We start from the raw sequence: 21123 nt of genomic DNA on the forward strand, positions 1-21123 counted from the left end.
TTATCGTACAAGTTTGATGCTTATATTTATGAAAAGTTCATCTGAAGTGGAATATTGATATATGACTATGTATTGTCTCTTTTTTTTATAACTAAATAAAAACAAAGCAGCTTCATTAATTTGAGTGTTACATGTAGAGTTTTAAGAGTCGTGTATTGTGTGTGTGTGTGTGTGTGTGTGTGTTGTTGTTGCCAAAGGCTTTTCATGTGACTGTGACAATGATCTATTTTAAACAGGGTTTTTTGGTGCATCTATTCTTCACTTCAACGACCTTGTTCTTCTTTAACCCACTTTGTTCGTGTCCCACTTTGGTTTGTTCCAGAGGACGATCAATTCATCACAACTTCATTAAAAAGTCACTTTATCAGAATTAAATAACTGCAGCTTTGAATCATTAGATTCAGCTGATCTCACTTTAGTTTAGAGGATAATGTTGGACATTTGAAGAGAAATTTTAATATAATATAATAATAATAAACCTTCACAGGCTACAGTAGAATTTTTTCATTTCCAGCATTTATTTAATAAGAGATCAGATTGTGAATTTGTGCATATAAAATAGACACTTTGCAAAAAACCACGTTTAAAAAAACTTATTTTTGTTTTAATGTTACTTTTGATCAGATTTACAGCATTATTTGTGAAATTTGTGTTTTTATTTCAAGTAAAGACATTATGTCAATGTTAAATCTAAATGTTAAATATTAAACCTAGATGTTAAATTTGCATTTTAATATAATTATTTAATCTAAATGTTAAATTTTACCAGATTAACAGCAACATTTGTGTATTTTTTTCTCGTAAAAATATGTCAATGTTAAATCTAAATGTAAATGTTAAATTTAAATGTCTCGTGTGAAACTAACTAGTTTCTTTTATTTCAGACCGAGTCAAACTGAAAGGAGTTTCACAGGAATGTTAAAAATAGCTGCAGTGCCTTTATTTGCTCACCGTGTGTGTGGCTCCGCCTCCGAGCCGCGCGTAAAGATGCATTAAGAAGTGGCACAGCGTGGGATAATCCACATAGCAGGTCACAGACTGTCAGTGATGATGATGATGATGATGATGAAGCTGGTTTGTGGAACACGTTCCTCTCCTCAGTAGCAGCTTCTGACCCACAGGCTGATGTCTGGACACATTTATTATTATTATTATTTATTACTAAACGCTCTCACACCAGGATGGTTTACGCACCACACCATCGGAGGACTTTACCGGGATTAGAACCACCCTGCATCACCTGAGGATGGAGGACACGTCTCCACAGCAGCAGGGGGAACAGGAGGAGGAGGACAACCTGAGGTCCGTGGGCCGGCAGCAGGACAACAGACAGGTGTGTTCTTACTGTCCTCCAACAGGAGACAGAAACACATCTGTGCAGCTCAGGGTCAGTAAGAGGTCAGACAGACACATCTGGCTGTTCAATCAGCTAGAGAAGAAGTAGTTTACCTGCTGCAGTTAGACCAATAACAGATACAAGAGTAAAAACAGCTGGAATATCAACATTTAGGGCCGTAAATAGAGTAAAACATCTGGAATATTAACATTTAGGGCTGTAAATAGAGTAAAAACAGTTGGAATATCAACATTTAGGGCTGTAAATAGAGTAAAAACATTTGGAATATCAACATTTAGGGCTGTAAATAGAGTAAAAACAGCTGGAATATTAACATTTAGGGCTGTAAATAGAGTAAAAACAGTTGGAATATTAACATTTAGGGCTGTAAATAGAGTAAAAACAGCTGGAATATCAACATTTAGGGCTGTAAATAGAGTAAAAACAGCTGGAATATTAACATCTATGGCTGTAAATAGAGTAAAAACATCTGTAATATCAACATCTAGGGCTGTAAATAAAAGTAAAAACAGCTGGAATATAAACATCTATGCCTGTAAATATAGTAAAAACAGCTGGAATATTAACATCTATGGCCGTAAATAGAGTAAAAACATCTGGAATATTAACATCTATGGCCGTAAATAGAGTAAAAACATCTGGAATATAAACATTTAGGGCTGTAAATAGAGTAAAAACATCTGGAATATTAACATCTATGGCTGTAAATAGAGTAAAAACAGCTGGAATATTAACAAAAACAAAAAAGGAAAAGCTGTAACAAAATTAATATAAGGAAAATGTAGCGTTGATCGTGAAAACAGCTGGAATTCTTATCAAAAACATCTGTGAGAAGAGCATAACGAGAGTGGGATAAGTCTAAAGTTGCTCAGTAGTTTACTGAAGACCCAAACATGTTCCAGACCCAAACACACACTGACTTTGTGACTATTTAGAGGATCTGACATGTCCACCAGATAGAATGTATAGCAGATCTGTTTATATAGTGGGTGGAGCTTATTAATATACCATATTTACCTTTCTATGTGATGGAGTTACAGATATATTGGAAGATGAAAATGTAAAAATAATAAGGACACACCCCCTTCACTAAATTGTTCATATCTCAAAGTATTTATCAGATCAAACTAAAAATGTACAGTGTGAATATTGAATAATCATGGAACAATTGGTAAACATTGGGATATTTGTTGAAATGACCATAAACAGTCACAGTAACAGAGCGGTGCAGGTTTCCCAGGAGGAGAAAGTCCTCCAGTGTGTGATGGATGCTTACCTTGTGTTGGTTTATTTTTAGGTGTGAAAGGTGAGTTTGTCACGCTGCAGAGTGAGAAATGTGTCACCACGCTGTGAACCTGCTGAATCAATGATATTACACTGTGAAATGTCAACATGTGTCAACATGGAAGGATGAAGTGAACTGATGTTTTCACAGCGTGTCTGAGCGGCTGATGAAGATGACGAAGACTTGGATTACAAACAGAAACTGTCTATTATTTGGGCCGTAGTATAGAGTCATCTTAAAGATACAAATCCTTGTTTTAATCAGAAATAAAACGGGTTAAAAGTGACCAAAAATGTTGGAAAAGGCGGTGAAATGGGATTTTAAAAACCACAGAAATTGGTTAAAAGTTGTAAATCGTGGGTAATGGAATTAAAATATGAAGGAAAAATTTGTTTAAACTAACAAAATATGGGCATTAAAAGATGTGAATGTGGTTAAATTGGCAAAAATAAACATAAATGGTGTTGAAAAGTGACAATAATGGGTGAAAATATGCAACATTCAGTGGGAAAAGTGGTGCAAAGGGTTTATAAGTGCTAGAAATATCTTAAAAGTGGGAAAAATGTGCAGAAAAGGGATTGAAATTTGATGGAGAAGTGTCAGGAAGTTTATTATTATTTGGGCCATGTATATAGTCATCTTAAAGATGTAAATCCTTGTTTTATTTAGAAATAAAATCGGTTAAAAGTGACCAAAAATGGTGGAAAAAGTGGTAAAAAGGGACCAAAGTGGTAATATTGGCTTAAAAGTGTCACATTAATAACAATCTGTCACACAAATGCTTCTTAAACATTATACGGCATGTTAGAGATTGAAATAAAAGGGTGAGGGGCGTTCAGGGACATCACTGACTGTAGTAAAACACAGTGAGTTATGTAACAGTTGTTTATGGCCTCACTGAACCTTTAGATTAAAGGAGATATTAATGATGAGATAATAGGATGAGCACAGATAAATGGATTAGAAGATAAGCTGCTGCTTCATCATGTTATCATCATCATGAGCTCACTTACTTGGATGTTTAATGAAACAGAGCAAACAGAAGCTAACGGAGCTCCAGTTTCAACCAATCAGGAGGAAGATTCACTCTCACCGTTCCTCTCTCTCAGCCAATGACGTCGCAGAGCTGCCGGCGCCAGTCCGCCCCGTCCCTGGTCCTCACCAAGGCTCTGACCCGCTCCAAGACACTGTCCAGGTACTGAACGCTGACTCAGCATCTTTAGACACATTTGGAATAAATGATGTCTCATCTAGGGCTGGGCAATGTATCCAGATTAAAAAATATATCAAGATTTGTTATAAATATAGAAATATTTTCTGAACAATTTTAGCCCATTGTTGCATATTTTTATTTTAAGTTTTTGCTATTTTTAATGTATTTTTGCTACATTACTCCCATTTCTGACACTTCTACATCACATTTTAATGACTTTTACGCACATTTTTTCTACTTTCAAGACATGTTCAGCACTTATAAACCCTTTCCACCATTTTTCCATCTAATGTCACATGTTGACCCATTATTTTTTTATTTTAACCTCTTTTCACCACATTTTATGTTTATTTTATTTTTTTTGCCAATTTATCCACATTTATCATTTTTAATGCCCATATTTTGCTAGTTTAAACTAATATTTCCTACATTTTTAAATTCTTCTGTGGTTTCTAAAATCCCATTTCACCACCTTTTCCACCATTTTTGGTCTATTTTAACCCATTTTTATTTGCGATTAAAACAAGGATTTCCATCTTTAAGATGACTATAATAATAATAATAATAATAATAATAAACGTTCCTGGATAACAGTGGATATTATTCAGATTAATAAATAAATGTGGTTATCACAGATCCATAGAACAATGGATCATCATTTTGCTGACTTTATGGATGAACCATGTTAATAAATATCGTATATTGTCATTTTGAAAAGAAATATCGAAGTATGAGTTTTGGTCCATATTGCCCAGCCCTATGCTGACTCTGCATCTTTACTTAGATGTAGAATAAATGCATGTCATGTTTAGTTAAACTGCGGAATTTTGTGTGTGTTCCAGAGAGAGTTTCTCCGGTTCCGTGTGTCCAGAGTCGTGTTCGCTGGTCACGTCCTACCTGAGCGGCTCCACTCGCTCCTTCCTCCTGCACGGACACACCCAGCTGAAGACGGGGATCCAGACTCAGGACCGACACTTGTTCCTCTTCTCTGACCTGCTGCTGGTGGCCAAAGCCAAGTGAGCCTGGGAATAACACACTCTGTTCTTATTGGACGACACGTTTAAAGCCCCGTCTTACTTCAATTATGGGGAGGGGTTTATCTAAAAAATATTCTCAAATATATCCACAATTTTCAAATGTATTTTTCAAAATTTTCACATATGTAATTTGTGTCAATGATTTTTTTGAAAATCAAAAAATGTGAAAATCTAAGAAGTGTGAAAATTAAAAAAAAATTGAAAATTTTAAAAAAAATTAAAATTTGAAAAAATTTGAAAATTTGAAAAAATTTGAAAAAATTTGAAAAAATTTGAAAATTTTAAAAAATTTGAAAATGTAAAAAATTTGAAAATCAAAAAATGTGAAAATCTGGATACATTTGTGAATATTTTTCAGGTCAACCAACCACTTTAAGCTGAAAACTCGGGTCCGTGTGTGCGAGCTGTGGACGGCGAGCTGCGTGGACGAGGTGTGTGAGGGCAGCATCCATCAGGAGAGGAGCTTCGTGGTTGGTTGGCCCACGTGGAACTGTGTGGCTACGTTCAGGTACAATCACTGTGAAAGAAGTAGAAATAATCAGAGAAACCACGCGGTTGTGCTTACGAGAACAAATCTCGTCTGTTTCAGCTCCACAGAACTGAAGGAGCGATGGCTCCACGTCCTCAAAAGGTAACATGTGCTTTGTCATTTTTTATTAAAATGATTGTTAAAGACTGAACGTTTCTGTCACTGCAGTCAAATAAAAGAGGAGAAGGAGAGGGAGGAGCCTAAGACCATCCCTCTGAGAGTGCACGGGAAGGGAATCAACACCTATGTAGCCGTGAGTCACACTCCATCTCACTGTTGGTCTGAGCACAACTTTACTGAACAATGGAAGGCATGGCTTGTGTTATAGACCCGCCACCTGGCACTGTGCGCGTCTTCCTGCTTCCTTGGAGAACTGAAATCTCTTCCTTCTTCTTCTTCAATCAGACCAAGACACTTCCTGTTAGTAACTCTGACTCCACCAATGAGGTCATCCGATTGGCTCTGCAGCAGTTTGGCATCATCGTGAGTGGCCGACATCCACCAATCATCGATGGCGCCCGTCTTCACTCTTTACTTCCTGTTTGTTTTCAGGGAAACGTCAAAGACTTCCAGCTGTGGGTGACGTCCAGGAGGGACAACACGCCGTATCCTCTGATAGGTCAGTGGGACGCACTCACACGTCACATGACCTCCACATGTCTACGTGGCGCCGAATGTAAAAACTGTCACTGTTTCATAACCGACACATTTTGACCATTTAGCTAATTTTTCTTTCATTTGAGACAGCATGTTCCATATCATTGTTAAAAATGCGTACACTTTATATAATTCCTAAACATTTAGCTTTACACTTGGCGACCGCTTAAACATTTAAATTTGCATTTGGCAACAGATTCAACATTTAGATTTAACAATTAGCTTTACACTTGGCGATCAATTTAACATTTAGATTTAGATTTAACATTTATATTAAATGCTCAGCTTTACATTTGGTGACCGATTTAACGTTCAGCTTTACATTTGGTGACCAATTTAACATTTAGATTCAGATTTAAAATTAAGCTTTACTTTTGGTGACTGATTTAACGTTTAGATTTAGATTTAACGTTTAGCTTTACATTTGGTGACCAATTTAACATTTAGATTTAGATTTAAAATTGAGCTTTACTTTTGGTGACTGATTTAACGTTTAGATATAGAGTTAACGTTTAGCTTTACATTTGGTGACCAATTTAACATTTAGATTTAGATTTAAAATTAAGCTTTACTTTTGGTGACTGATTTAACGTTTAGATTTAGATTTAACGTTTAGCTCTACATTTGGTGACCAATTAAACATTTAGATTTAGATTTAAAATTGAGCTTTACTTTTGGTGACTGATTTAACCTTTAGATTTAATATCTATATTTAACTTTTACATTTAGATTTATTTGCCATGTGTACACATTTTTAACAATGATATAGAAGATGTTTTACATGAATGAAAGAAAAATGAGCTAAATGTTGTAAATATGTCAGCAATGACATTCTTCACTCTACACGCGCCAGCATTTCTGTCTTCTATAGGTCACGAGTTCCCCTTCAGCATCCACATGAGTCACGTGAGACAGAATGGAAAAAGGGGGGCGGAGCCATCTACCAAACACTGCCACTTCATCCTGAGGCCGCGAGCTAGCGACGCTACACAGCAGGCCCCTCTCTCAGGTGCGTCTCAGAAATCACTGAAAAGGAGGCGCTCGCTCATCACCTGGGCCTTTTGGAGAGGCTCCGCCCCGCTCATCAGTGACCAGTCCCCCAGCGCTGGAGGGGGAGGGGCCTTGTTTGGGCGTCCTCTCCAGTCGGTTTGTGTAGACGGAGTTTTACCTCCGCCAGTCACAGTAAGAATGTCACATTTAAGTTTTATTACATTTTCTTCTTCTCTTATAATCTATAAACCAAATAATTATTAACGTGTGTGTACTAACCTGGTGTGTGTGTGCGCGCGTCAGGACATGTTGGCCTTTCTCTACCACGAGGGTTTGTGGACGCGGGGGATCTTCCGTCGTCCGGCCGGAGCCCGAGCCGTCAGAGACCTGAGGGAGGCCCTGGATGCCGGACACGCTCGTCTTCCTCTGTCCAGGGACCACGTCTTCACCGTGGCCGGAGTCTTCAAGGTGCACGCTAAAAGTTTCAGATGACTTCAGGACAATAACAAACACAAGCACAGCCTCAGTGCGACAAAAATAGAACACGTCAACTATACAACTCCGTCTACCCAACCATGTCTTCTTACTGTAGCTCAAATACATTCACAAAAAAAACACACGGAAAGTCATTATTTCTGCTTGAAATATGAACGCATACAAAGAAAAAACACAAATTGACTCCTAAAAGACAGAAAAATACACAGCATGACTCCAAAAACACAAAATTATGGAAAAAATTATAAAAAGACAAAATAAAAAATTACTCCAAAAACACAAAACAAATACTGAACACACAAAATGACTCAAAAATTCAAACATCCCAAGATTGAACACTTGTTTCCTGCATTAATGCAACGATGTTGTTATTCTAATGCTGACATGAAAATTGATCATGTGACCCTCACATCAGATGTTTGTGGGCCCCGCCCCCCGTGATAAAAGCTGCCCGTGTCCATTTTAAATGATAGTTTTATCTTCTTTTGACTGATTATTTGGTTTGTTCTCGTACTAGTTTTTAGCTCCACAGTGTATAATGACGTCCACATCCATCTCTGACACACATTTATCAGCACTAACATTGACAGGACGGGCTGTTCATTAGTGTAATCTGGATTATAATCTGTTATTATTAGAGGGGATGAGAGCGTGCACATGGAGGAGTGTGTGTGTGCGTGCATGGGGGCTCATGGCATGCTGTGGTTTGCTACTTCCTGTCCAGGACTTCCTGCGCAGCATCCCAGGGAGTCTGCTGTGCTGCAATCTGCACGAGGAGTGGTTGGATGTGTTGGATGAGGAAGACGAGGAGGATGAGCAGGTGGAGGCCGTGCAGAGGTAACACACACGCGCGCACACGCACACGCACACACACACACACACAAAGCTCCTCCTCTTCCTCCAGGATGATTCTAATGCTGCCTAAAGAGCACGTGGTGTTGCTCCGCCCCTTGCTGGCCGTGCTTTACACTATCCACTCCAACGCTGAGCACAATCACATGACCAGCTTCAACCTGTCGGTGTGCATCGCCCCCAGCCTCCTGTGGGCCCCCGGGGCCCCTGCTAGCCCTGAGGTGGAGGGCCACGGCACCATGAAGGTCAGGGTCACAGTTGAACATGTGACTGATGATGTCATGATGATGTCACAGCGTTGCTGGTCCTCCTACAGGTGTGTGAGCTGATCAGGTTCATGACTGATCACTGTGAGCAGATCTTAGGGGTGGAGCCAGCCTCGCTGTTTGGAGGAGGAGCTCCGCACAGACTCAGTGAAGATCTGCCTTCAGGTTGGTCCTCGTAACTAAAAACTAAAGTAACTAATGTAACTATTAGCTAATGTAACACACACAGGTGGTGAAATCCTTAGACGTTATTGACCCAAATTATATTTGTCATAGATTGAATAAAACTTTATCAAAAAATTCATGTAATGTTATTATTTTAACAATAAAACATTATTTTCAATGAAGAGAATCAAACATTTTGATTTGTCTTATATTAAGCTATTTTTGTTTTTAATTTTTATGATGACAAAACGTGAATATCTGATTGGTTTGTTTTGATTTTGTTTGATTTTTTCTGATTGGAATTTATTTAGTTTTGTGGAAAATAAAGATTCTATTTTCTTCTATTGTGTGCGTGTGTGTGTGCGTGTGTGTGTGTGTGTGTGTGTGTGTGTGACTCCTGCAGAGTCGTGGTCCTACCCGCTCACAGACTCCTCCTACGACAGCCTGGAGAAGGAGCTGGACGCCCTGAGTGGCGGTGGGTCTCCCTCTCTCTGTGGTGCGCAGTGGCGAATGGGAGGAGCCAAAGGCAGCCTAGACTCCATCCTCATGCTGAGCGATGGAGAGCAGAGTGAATGGAGGCCGGGCTCCGCCCCCTCGCCTCCTGAACGCGACGCCTCCCCGGCCCTGGAGTCCCTGTCATTGGAGGGCGGACGCTGTCAGCGGCGCCGTCGCTCAGAGCCGGCCATCGCCTACGTTGCCAGATTGGAAGCTCACACGCCAAGTAGTGAGGACGAGAAGAAGGGACCGCATCCATTAACTACACCCACACTGGACCCTGTGGACCCCCCCTGGACCTGCAGATCAGAGCCCCCCCCTAGGGACACCCCCCCACCATGGGGGACCCTGAAGGTTTGCAGAAGCCTGCACCCCAACACCTGGATGAAGAACAGGAGGCTGTCGCTGACTCAGCAGGAAAACCAAGGAGTGAGTCAGCAATCATCCACATCCATCCTACGCTGAGTTATTCACACAAACCTAAGACGCTCGTTATTGATTGTGTTCAACACAGAAAATTAAAGCTACAGTTCAGGTTTCAGAAACTCAAGTTTTCTTCAATAATCACAAAATACTCACAAAAAACAAAGTTTGGAGAAATTAATCACAAATTCTAAAGTAAAATCTGTGACTTTATATTTAAAATGCTGAAAATGACTTTGATACATTTGGGAACAATAAAAATGGATCAAAAGCACTGATTGGAACAGGGATAACAAGACAAAAATAACTTTGCTCAAATTTGAAAAAAACAAAAATAGAGCTTTATTTTGAAAGGGATTGTAGTTGATTAGTATTAGATTTAATAACAGCTGTTAAAAATGGATCATTGTTTGGTGTGTAGTTATTAACTCTAAATACTCTGTTATAAAGCATCACAGCGACATGTGTGTGTGCTTCCAGGCTGGATCCTTACACGTGAAGCCTGAGAAAGGGGGCGGAGCCAAGCCAGCATCCAGAAGCAAAGAGGTGAAGGACAGTGAGCTGCAGAGCAGGAGGAGCTTAGGAGGAGGTTTACACTTCTCCAAACCATCCTGTCTGAGGTCATCAGACTCCTCCCCCCCAGTGACCCTCCTCAAGGTCCACGCCCACCAAGAGCCATCGGCGATGCCCTTCTCTTTGTTCAAGAGACACAAGTCACATTCAGTGGGGGATGGGCCGAGCCACGTGCATCTGGGGCGTCGCCGTGGGTCAGAACCAGGGTTCAGGGTGTTAGAGCGCTCCTGCACACGTGCACGGCTACCCAGCGACCCCGGGCTGGAGGTGACCCCAGTGGGCGTGGCTAAGGAAGAGGATGAGGAGGAGGAGCCTCTCTCCTATTTCTCTGAGAGCAGCCAACAGGCAGCGCTGTCCCTGATGGACGCTCACAGGGCGTGGCTAAAGAGAGAGGGGGCAGAGTTTGAGCAGCTGCTGTTCGCGGAGGAGTCATATGTGTGACAGGGTCAGAGGTCGCGACTAACTTTTACAAACTCAACGCCAACAGTATCACAACGAGCTGCCAAAAGTACTGGAACCACTGTATGTTCAGGAGCATGAAAACTACAGTCACGATGACATGGGAATGATTGAATTAGGCCACGCCCCCTTTGGAGGTCAGTGCTTATAGAAAGAAACGACTTCAGCTAGCGGAGGAGGCGTCCCATTACTTCTGGCAGTGGGAGTTCTGTGGTGGCGGTTAGCGCTAAGCTCCACCCACTGACCTGCTCCGAGTCACATGTTCAGCGACATCATTTATTGTTTGTTAACCTGCCAACGTAAATCTTAGTGCTGCTGCTATCCTTTAGCATTAGCATCGTTAGCTCACAAACAGCTTAAAGCTTTTTATGGGACGACTTTTCAGGCTGCAACGCAGGCGTTGGAAGCACAAAGTTTTCAAAATTTCAAAGAAGAAAAGGATTCAAGAGACGTTTAAAAAGTTACGACGATGTTCAGCTTCTCAACATAAGGACGAATATTTTACACACTTTGTTTTTTTTCTGTCTTTGAGTACTTAGTATGAGTAGTACGTTAGTATGACATGTGTTCAGCTGCTTTGATTTCATCAGCGAAGAAGTAAGAACTCAACACACCTTTAGAAAGATGGATTTTTAATCTTTACTTTTACTTTATACAATGACGTGTTTGTGTGTGTGTGTGTGTGTGTGTGTGTGTCCTAGCTATGTACAATCACATGATAAAATAGTTTGATTACATAAAGGATCTGATAATACAAAGAGAATAAAATAAAGGATGTCAGTGTGTGTATTGTTTTGTGTGTGCGCGCGATCAAAGCGTCGTCGGTACAAACTATGATCGAATCTGGGTCACTGGGTCCATTAAGAGCACTTTAAATGTGAGTCCACGATGTTGTGTATTTCAGACTGACGCACGCGCACACACACACCTCCGACGTCCCCGTGGCGATGGCGTTTTAAGATGAGCCGTCCTTGGTCTGTCGGATATCTGCGACGCTCTCTGGGACGCGGGCCACCATGCCCTCCAGGGACTTACTCAGACAGATCTGGCAACCCAGGCGAGACCTGGAAGATGGGGAGGAGTTAATGAAGTGTTAACAAACCATCACAGATGATGTTTGATTGATTAGAGCCTGTGATGACGTCATCGGGAAGATGACCTGGGATGACCCAGGCTCAGATTAAAGCCTGGATGATAAGATCAGAGTCTACAGACCGTGATTAACTCTGGTTCTTTATCTGAGTGGAACTAAACACACTCATTCAATCTGATAAGGAAACAAAGGCAGACTGTCCAAATACACAAAATGACAGGAAAATACACAAAATTACTCCAAAAGCACAAAAAAATAACAGAAAATAAACAAAATTACTCTGAAAACACAAAAAATGACTCCAAAAACCCACAAAATAACAGAAAAATACACAAACTGACCCCAAAAACATAAGATGAGTCCAGCTCTTATTTTGAAAATCCACACACAGACACAGAGTAAAACCCGACAACAGAATAAAAGTTTTGAACAAGATTGGTTTGCTTCCTGTAGCATCGATTCAAAGCATGTTTACATACACCCGCCCCCTCCTGAGGAATTCCTCCCCTGGAATGATGAGGGAGGGGCTAACGACCCCATTGAACCCCTCTCACATGTTTTTAAAATCATCTGCTCAGAACCTAAACCTTGGAGCGAGAGGCGACGTTGTAACCTTTGCTCACATGAGTTTTGTTTTTCCTGCTAATCTTTACGTTTGAGAGATAAACACCAACACAGGGAGGTGTCGCTATGCTACGCTATGAACATGAAACCTGACACCAAGGCCTCGGATGTTGATGCTTTCACACCAGGACCTTCATTAGTGACACGTTTATGATGCTCGAGCTGAAATAAAAGTTAAAAAAGGAGCAAAAATCAGCTGAAAACCATCCATAAAGTCATTGTTCTTTGAATATGTATAAAATGGTGGAAAAGGTGGTGAAATGGGGTTTTAAAAACCACAGAAACTGGTTAAAAGTTGCAATTTAGAGTCGACAAAAACAACTGAAAAAGTGGTAAAAAGGGTTCAAAGTGTCAATATCGGAATAATTAATTTAAACTGGCAAATAATGGGCATGACAAATGGTGAATGTGGTTAAATTGGCATGAAATATGGTGAAAAGAAGTTAAAAGTGACAATAATGGGTCAACATATGTGATATTAGGTGTAAAGGGTTTATAAGTGCTGAACATGTCTGGAAAATTGAAAAAATGTGCAGAAAAGGTATTGAAATGGGAGTAATGTAGCAAAAATCCATTAAAAGGAGCAAAAATATGTCAAGAAAAAGTGATGAAAACAGGTTAAAATACAGTGAGTTTGGTATAGTTGCAGAAAAAAATAAGCAAAAATGGCCTCAAATTGTTAAAGAAAATATATTCTTGAGTTTGTTGAAGGAATCATCCCAGTGTCTCAGCTGGAGTCTGAACGTTCTGATGAGGTTAAGCTGGTGTCAAACATGCAGGTCGAGGGCCCTTTGTGGTCCATGTGTGACTCTTACGTGTCGGTGAGGCCGTACGCCAGGTCCAGCATGTCCATCTCCTCGTCTGTGACCGGGCCCAGCTTCTTGTACATTTCCTCATCAAAGATCAGGTGACACGTGGAGCACGCCAACGTCCCCTCACACGCCCCTGAACACACGCACGCACGCACACACGTTTGTTTCATAATCTGAGCAGATTAAACGGGCTGTGATTGTTGGCATTCGTCTAAAATTAACTGGATGTGTGTGTGTGTGTGTGTGTTTACACACCAAAACCGTCAAAGTCCAGATCCTCGTTGATGACCACGTCCAGCAGAGACTCTCCCGGAGAACCCTTCACTGTGATCCTGTCTCCATCTCTGTTGATGAAGTTCACCGTCACTTTGTTGTCTGATCTGTGATGTGACGTACAAAAAACAACGACACAACAACACAATGTCAGTGGAAGTGCTGCACGACACAGGGAAGGAACAAAAAGAAAACTAAAAAAAATACATGAAATAAACACACAAGATGACAAAAAAATACACAATATGACTCCAAAAACACACAAAATGAGTCCAAAAATATACAATATGACAGAAGAATATACAAATGATTCTGAAAACACACAAAATGAGTCCAAAAACACACAATATGACAGAAAAATATACAAGATGATTCCAAAAACACACAAAATGACTCCAGAAACGCACAAAAGGACAGAAGAGAATACACAAATGATTCTGAAAACACACAAAATGAGTCCAAAAACACACAAAATAACAGAAGAATACACAAAATACATCCAAAAACACACAATATGACTCCCGAAACAAACAAAAACATGCAAAATTACAAAAAAATACACAATATGACTCCAAAAACATACAAAATAACAGAAGAATACACAAAATGAGTCCAAAAACACACAATATGACTCCCGAAACAAACAAAAACACAAAATGACAGAAGAATATACAGAATGACTCCCGAAACGCACAAAAACTGATAAAATGACAAAAAAACACACAAAATAGGATGCTGTGAGTGAGAAGTTCAAACCAGGTCATACTTAAGTTTAACTGGTTTCCATATAAACTCCACTGTTGTTACACATCAGGGTTTTAACAGTGAAACTCAGAGTTTGTGGGAGTCACAGAGACTGGAAAAGCCTGCAGTGCACTGAGTGATTAATCCTCTTTTCTCCAGTTAAACTCCACTCCGTTCCCACCGTGTCCTGCACTGAGAAAAACTTCAACTCAACTTTGACTTCATCTAAAAAATAACCTGAGTGAGCGTGAAGCGAGTTATAAAACGTTGATCTGAGACGTTGGCAGAGGTGAAGGTTTAATCTGCTGATAACGCTGACATTCAGACTTACTTATGTCACCTGGAATTTATCATTTATTTTAAAATGTACATCTTTAGATATCCCACTCTTAAACCTCGTGAAACAATAAGGAAATTATTCAAATTCACAACTTTTAAATAAATCTCATTTTAAATAAAATAATGTTAATCAACCTTGAATCTAAATTCATAAAAAACAGTTCATCCATTGGATATACAGTAGATTTATTCAAAGTTTTAATTAAAAATATTTGTAGTAAAAATAAAAATTAAAATATTTATACAATCAGTACAATTTTTTTTATTGTATTTTCAATGTAACAAAATGTGATAAAATACTAAATTAAATGTTCATTAAACTTTAGTTATTGAAAAATAATCAAATTAATTTTCAATAATCTATCTTAATTTACGTTTTTTATATTTAAAATCCTTATTAAATAGATATCGAGATTTACAGAAATGTTATTAATAATTTATAATGTTTATTATGAGTGTGGCTGATATTGTATAACTTTTTCAGTGTGAATTTAAATTAATACCATTTATTTTCTTCTATCAAAACCTGCACAAATAATAAAACATTCTCCAAAGAAACTAAATGAAGACTTTTAAAAGAATCAAATTTGTTTCCGTGTCAAAGTTTCACTGATTCTTTAACACGTGGTTTGTTTTTGTGAATGAACAGACAGTAGACTGTTTATTATAGACTGTGAACTATTGATTATATTACATTAACCCTTTCATTGTGCTTCAGGGACTGATGATGGAAACATATCTGAGTTTAATGCTTTTCTACATTCATCTGCTTTAAAAAAAACCCCCAAACAAATCAATAACACTTTGAATAAAGGTGATTGGCTTAAAGCAGACATGGGCGACTGGGGGCCCCCAGGCCTAATTATGTGTGGCCCCCAAAGTAAATACACAAAATGACTCTAAAAAGACACAAAATGACAGAAAAATATGCAAAAAGACTCCAAAAATTCACAAAATGACAGAGAAATATATGAAATCAAAATAAATAAAAAAAAACACAAAATGACAGAAAGATAAATTAAACAAGAATAAAAATTGCCAAAATGACAGCACGCCAAAAATAAAATAAAATAAATAAACAAATATATTTAGGACAACATAATCGTACCAAATTACCCCAAAAACACAATAAATATTCAATAGATATTTTTTTAGGATCCGTAGAAACGGATTAAGATTTAGTCAACTTAACAAAACAATGTTTAAACACAAAACATAAATCACGTTTTCACAAAATATAATTATAAATCTTATTTATAATAACATTTATTATTTCATGTTATCAATTGATTGCATTATTAGTCATTTTCTGACTACATTAATAGTCACTGACAACTTTTTATGCCTTTTTCCTGCTTCATAAATCATATTTATACAGACAAAGGATGACTAACTAATCTAAATTAATTATTTTATGAGAAAGTGATACACGTGATAAAATTGATTCATCGTTAAAAAAAATTAAAAAAATCATTAATATTTGTATTATTATTATTGAAACATTTACACTGCTTTCTAACGTGTATAAACGTTTCTAAAGTCCTTCCGTTGTAATAAATGTTTTACCGCAGCTGTTTCCCGGTGGTAAAGCTCCTCTCCCCTCCTTTCCAGCCGCTCCAAGCCGCGGTCACCGTCCTGCTCCAGCACCGGGGCTTCAGACACCTTAGTGCGGTCACCAGACCCATGGAGGCGGTGTGAGAAAGCTGGGAGTAGCGGTACCGCTCTGTGGACGCCGTGTGGACGCTGCTGGGCCGAAGGAGGAATGACTGTGACCGGAGGCTAAAGCTAATGCTAGCTCAACTTTAGCTGTCAGCGTCTGCCGCGGGACATGACGTCAGCACGCTGAGGAGAAAGTCAACAAAAGTGAGTCTTTTTAACGATTTAACCTCCACGGACACCGAACCGATGCCGACACACTAACATGTGTTACCGAACAGGACTAAGACCGGCCCCGGAACCCCGTCAATCAAAAAAAAAAAAACTCATTTTACTAATAGACACTGTACGGCCTGCGCATCCGGTCAGCACTTCAAAATAAAAGCCTCAAAGCGAGTCAATATAAATCCTCCTCAGAACCGAGGAAAAAAGTGATTTCCTGCTCAAATAAAGACTTACCATTCATAATTTTGGCAGAAATATTCTTGTTTAAAATCTGTAGACAAAGATAAGATCGGTGTTTTGTAATTCTATAGTGGGAATACAGAAAATGACTCAAAAAACAAAAAAAAAATGACAGATTGACAACTTAAATTAATAGAAATATTAAAATACGAATTCATTAATAATAATAAGGTACCCCTCGACCCTGAAACAGGGCGAAGCGTGTCTGAAAATTGATGTATGGAATAATAATAATAATAAAGATGGTAAATTATTTCCGGTAAATACAATTAGTTTAGATTTTATTTTGTAAAATTATCCTCGCATGTTTTCCTGTCACCTTCCAGCTTGAAAGTTTGCCATTCATACTGGGACATGTGTGTGTTCGTTTTCTAGTACGGCGTGTGCCGGAGGAGCTTTAATGAAGGCTGGAGAACCGTCACCTCCCGCTGATTGAGAGCCTGCGGAGCAAAGTGAGCAAATCTCCGGGTTGCACAACGAAGGACGGCCCGTGACGTTCATGTCATGGACAACATGTCACACACAACCTTCAACTTTGACTGTGTTTAGAAGCTTTATGCCTTTCATTGGGCCTCAAAGCACACAAAACACACACAAACAAACACCCACCAGACATACAAAAAAGTGACCACAATCATTAAAATAAGACGTCACAGAGGTTTAATCTACTGAAAGTCAATATTATAATAATTATTTATCTGAAAACAGACATGAGGTAACTGTGTGGCCCCCAACGTAAACGCGCAAAATGACAAAAAAACACACAAAAGTACATCAAAAATACGCAAATTTACACTAAACACTAACAGAATTACAGAAAAATACACAAAATTAGAATCAAAATTACACCAAATGGCAAAAGAAATCCGCAAAATCACAGAAAAACACACAATATCAGAAAAATACACAAAAGAACAGCAGAAATACACAAATTCACACCAAATACAAACTGGTCAGAGTTGAACTCTGAGTTCTGCAGTGCTCATGTTCACCCACCAGATGGAGCTCGAGGTATTATTAGTGTGTTGTGACATCACACTGACCTCTGAACCCTTCCACAGGTAGAGGATGTGTTGTAAACACAGGACGTGATGGATGTTAAAGGTGGTTATGGTTCTCAGGAAGCAAAGGTCATGAAACAAATGTATTATAAAGATTTATGACAGGTGGGACAGGTGTATATTAAGGACACGCCTCCTGTCTCTGTGTCTCTGCAGTACCAGGTGAGCTCAGAGCAGCAGGTACACACACGGACCTGTAAGGAACAAGAGAATCTGACGTGATCATGATGTTGAAGTTGGTGCTGCTGTGTCTGACGCTGACTGGTAAGAATCTTCACCATTCTGCTCTACCATCTGCTCTTCCTCCTGGTTCCTCTTCATCCATTCTCCTTCCTCTGTTCCTCAGGGCTTCACGCTGCGCCCGTCGTCCTCAGATCTCAGGGCTCGACAAAGCAACTCTCTGACGGCTTTCGGCAAGGCACAGAACCCTTTGCTGTCCAGGGATCCACTCCGAATGGGTTCAGGCAAGGCACAGAACCGTCCAGGAGGTACCACATGGACAGGAACACCAACCTGGTGCTTGATATGATCCTTGAGATGGACAGGAGAGCAGGTAAGGAATGATGTAGAGCCTAGAGACAGAACCTTAGACCGTGTTCCCACATGAGTAACCAGAAGATGACGTTTTACAGCTTTGGTCGACGTTCCACTACAGAGAGTTGGAGGAAGTTGGGTTCGTAAGGGGGAACCTTTGAGATCTGATGTTCAACAGGGTTTTAGACAGGGAACCGAACCATCCAATGAGATCCTGGAAGGTTTTAGACAGGGAACCGAACCATCCAATCACATCTTAGAAGGTTTCAGACAGGGAACTGAACCATCCAATGAGATCTTAGAAGGTTTTAGACAGGGAACCGAACCATCCAATCACATCTTAGATGGTTATAGTCAGGGAACCGAACCATCCAATAAGATCCCAGAGGCCTTTTGGCGTGAAACCAAAGCCTTTGTGATGATCCCTGATGGATTCAGACAGGGAACAGAACCAATGGAGTCTTTTCCACATGGTTTCCGGCAAGGTACTGAACCAGTGATGTCTGCTTCTAAAGATCTCAGGTCTAGATCTGAACACCAGTCCATTCCTGCTGGTTTCAGACAGGGAACAGAACCAATGGGCTCTCTCCCAGTGGGTTTCAGACAGGGAACAGAACCAATGGGCTCTCTCACAGTAGGTTTCAGGCAGGGAACAGAACCAATGGGCTCTCTCACAGTAGGTTTCAGGCAGGGAACAGAACCAATGGAGTCTTTCCCACATGGTTTCCGGCAAGGCACTGAACCAGTGATGTCTGCTTCTAAAGATCTCATGTCTACATCAGAACACCAGTCCATTCCTGCTGGTTTCAGACAGGGAACAGAACCAATGGGCTCTAGGCAGGGAACAGAACCAATGGGCTCTCTCCCAGTGGGTTTCAGACAGGGAACAGAACCAATTGGCTCTCTCCCAGTGGGCTTCAGACAGGGAACAGAGACCAGTAGTTCTCCGCTGGTTCCAAAGATGGTGTCATGTCAGGGGGAAGTCGTCAAGGGGATCTGCTACGAGTTCAACCCCACAATGTTGGCCTTCACAGTCGCACAGGTGAGATGATCCAGAGGAAGGTTACAGGTTAAAGCTCCGTACATCAACCAAACCTCTGTGTGTGTGTGTGTGTGTAGGAGAAGTGCAGAGCTCGCTCACCGTACGCTGAGCTAACATCCATCACCAGCGGTGAAGTACACTCCCTCCTGGTGTCCTTGGTGACCAAAGGGGGGCGGACCAACCCTGTGCTGACCTGGGTTGGAGCCACCGTGAAAGTAAGTAATCCAAGGTCATCCAAACATAACTCATACTAACATATTAGATCAATTAATCAATTTAAATAGATTTTTTAAAATCAAACTGACTAAACTTCATCTTAACTTCAAAATAAGAGCCCTATTTACAAAAGTGTTAACTAATGGAAGACAAGAAGAGATGCTTTTATTTTAGGAAGGGGATGATTGATTTTTAGCTTGAAGCCGGTGTTCACATCGCACTGAGATTGCATATGCCGCACATGCACACTACCAAAAAATTAGTTTTTCCTAAAAAGAAAATTAAGTTTTTGTCTATTTTTGTTTTCAGAGTGAACGGACACGTGTTTTATTTGTTTATTGGATTCTGTTAGGGTTATAATCTCAGTACAGAGGTAAACTCAGACCGTGACACTGGTCCCAGGACCATTTTACATTCGGCTCGCAATGCATCATGGGACGGTTAAGTATGACTAGTGTGCCCACTATTCAATGTCTCCACATAGTATACATCCCGATATTTCTCACCTACTCAATCTTTTCATACTATCTAATGTGAACGCACTACATACTCATTTAGATGTCACACTCCTTAGTAAGAGTAGTATGTTAGTATGAGTTGTACGGTAAGATTACATTTACAATACAGCCTTAGAGTTAGAACAGATGTGTGTGTGTATGTGTGTATAGATAAAGATTCACTAGAACTTTGTTGTCATGGAGACGAGGCCAAGGAGAAACCATCAGATACGTTATCAGCACAGGCTGTGCTTTTCTTTCCTTGGTTGAACATTGACCTCTGACCTCTCACTGAGACTAAAGTCTCACACAGCTGAAACATGTGTGTGTGTGTGTGTGTCAGAACCAGCAGGCCCAGTGGCTGGACGGGTCAGAGTGGCTGTACAGCGACTGGATGCCGGGTCACCCCACTGTCCACACAGACAGAACCGTTTGTGTGGAGATGTTTAAGATCGGTGAGATTTTATTTATTACTTTATTGGCCTTTTATGATTAACCAATAGCTGGCGATTGATTAATATTGATCTTTGCCCTATGGCACCACTTTATGAGGACTCTGTCTATGAGGTGATAAATATAAAAACTGTCAGTGTTTCATAACCAACACATTTTGAACATTTAGCTCATTGTTAAATGTTGAATCTAAATGTAAAAGTGAAATTTAGATTTCACATTTACATTTATTTTTGTGTACACATTTTTAACAATGATATAGAACATGCTGTTTTACATAAATTTCTGTCTGAAAATAAAGAGAGAAATGAGCTAAATGTTAAAAATCTGTCCCTACCCACAGGTGAAAGCTGGTGGACGGCGGCCGACTGCGATCTGCAGAGAGCGTCCATCTGCTCGTACCCGCTCTCTGTGTGAACACAAACACGCGTTAAACATTATGTTGAATAATAAACTCTACTGCATCACAAACCTGTGTGTGTGCGTGTGTGTGACTCCCTTCAAACACCACAAACACT

General features: G+C 39.9%; 3 protein-coding genes across 5 annotated transcripts; 2 read left to right on the forward strand and 1 right to left on the reverse strand.

Annotated features, from left to right (window-relative positions):
- Positions 1 to 997: 997 nt before the first annotated feature.
- LOC114476149 (rho GTPase-activating protein 20-like) lies at positions 998 to 11402 on the forward strand. Its single transcript, XM_028467457.1, has 15 exons — positions 998 to 1333; positions 3752 to 3837; positions 4698 to 4871; positions 5251 to 5400; positions 5482 to 5523; positions 5590 to 5674; positions 5827 to 5904; positions 5974 to 6040; positions 6950 to 7260; positions 7372 to 7536; positions 8288 to 8400; positions 8468 to 8660; positions 8732 to 8846; positions 9250 to 9770; positions 10245 to 11402. The coding sequence occupies exons 1-15, from the start codon at positions 1247 to 1249 to the stop codon at positions 10776 to 10778; spliced, it is 2721 nt and encodes a 906-aa protein (XP_028323258.1). The 5' UTR covers positions 998 to 1246; the 3' UTR covers positions 10779 to 11402.
- A 9-nt stretch (positions 11403 to 11411) lies between these two features.
- Positions 11412 to 16664, reverse strand: LOC114476168 (adrenodoxin-like). Its single transcript, XM_028467502.1, has 4 exons — positions 16248 to 16664; positions 13581 to 13705; positions 13329 to 13458; positions 11412 to 11860 (listed from the first exon to the last, which is right to left on the reverse strand). Exons 1-4 carry the CDS (start codon positions 16364 to 16366, stop codon positions 11752 to 11754), a joined length of 483 nt encoding a protein of 160 aa, XP_028323303.1. The 5' UTR covers positions 16367 to 16664; the 3' UTR covers positions 11412 to 11751.
- A 1302-nt stretch (positions 16665 to 17966) lies between these two features.
- LOC114476155 (uncharacterized) lies at positions 17967 to 21076 on the forward strand. Of its 3 annotated transcripts, none has more exons than XM_028467479.1 (7): positions 17967 to 18127; positions 18210 to 18416; positions 18496 to 18993; positions 19270 to 19439; positions 19517 to 19654; positions 20496 to 20607; positions 20949 to 21076. In XM_028467479.1, exons 1-7 carry the CDS (start codon positions 18088 to 18090, stop codon positions 21020 to 21022), a joined length of 1239 nt encoding a protein of 412 aa, XP_028323280.1. In that variant the 5' UTR covers positions 17967 to 18087; the 3' UTR covers positions 21023 to 21076. The 3 variants fall into 3 exon arrangements, with proteins under 3 accessions (XP_028323280.1, XP_028323290.1, XP_028323273.1); XM_028467489.1 differs by having other exon boundaries at positions 18496 to 18962; positions 19239 to 19439; XM_028467472.1 differs by having other exon boundaries at positions 18496 to 19439.
- Positions 21077 to 21123: the final 47 nt, after the last annotated feature.

This window comes from Gouania willdenowi, chromosome 2 (genome assembly GCF_900634775.1).
Source record: "Gouania willdenowi chromosome 2, fGouWil2.1, whole genome shotgun sequence".
NCBI lineage: Eukaryota > Metazoa > Chordata > Actinopteri > Blenniiformes > Gobiesocidae > Gouania > Gouania willdenowi.

Bases quoted from the DNA above. Each gene is read 5' to 3' on its own strand.
- LOC114476155 (XM_028467472.1), top strand. From the start codon at position 18,088: ATGATGTTGAAGTTGGTGCTGCTGTGTCTGACGCTGACTG. The intron at 19,440-19,516 runs GTGAGATGATCC...GTGTGTGTGTAG, and splicing joins TGGCCTTCACAGTCGCACAG to GAGAAGTGCAGAGCTCGCTC. The intron at 20,608-20,948 runs GTGAGATTTTAT...CCCTACCCACAG, and splicing joins TGTGGAGATGTTTAAGATCG to GTGAAAGCTGGTGGACGGCG.
- LOC114476149 (XM_028467457.1), top strand. From the start codon at position 1,247: ATGGAGGACACGTCTCCACAGCAGCAGGGGGAACAGGAGGAGGAGGAC. The intron at 3,838-4,697 runs GTACTGAACGCT...TGTGTGTTCCAG, and splicing joins CGCTCCAAGACACTGTCCAG to AGAGAGTTTCTCCGGTTCCG. The intron at 6,041-6,949 runs GTCAGTGGGACG...TGTCTTCTATAG, and splicing joins CACGCCGTATCCTCTGATAG to GTCACGAGTTCCCCTTCAGC.
- LOC114476168 (XM_028467502.1), bottom strand. From the start codon at position 16,366: ATGGGTCTGGTGACCGCACTAAGGTGTCTGAAGCCCCGGTGCTGGAGC. The intron at 13,706-16,247 runs GTAAAACATTTA...GTCACATCACAG, and splicing joins ACCACCGGGAAACAGCTGCG to ATCAGACAACAAAGTGACGG. The intron at 11,861-13,328 runs GTAAGAGTCACA...CCCATCTTCCAG, and splicing joins GCGTACGGCCTCACCGACAC to GTCTCGCCTGGGTTGCCAGA.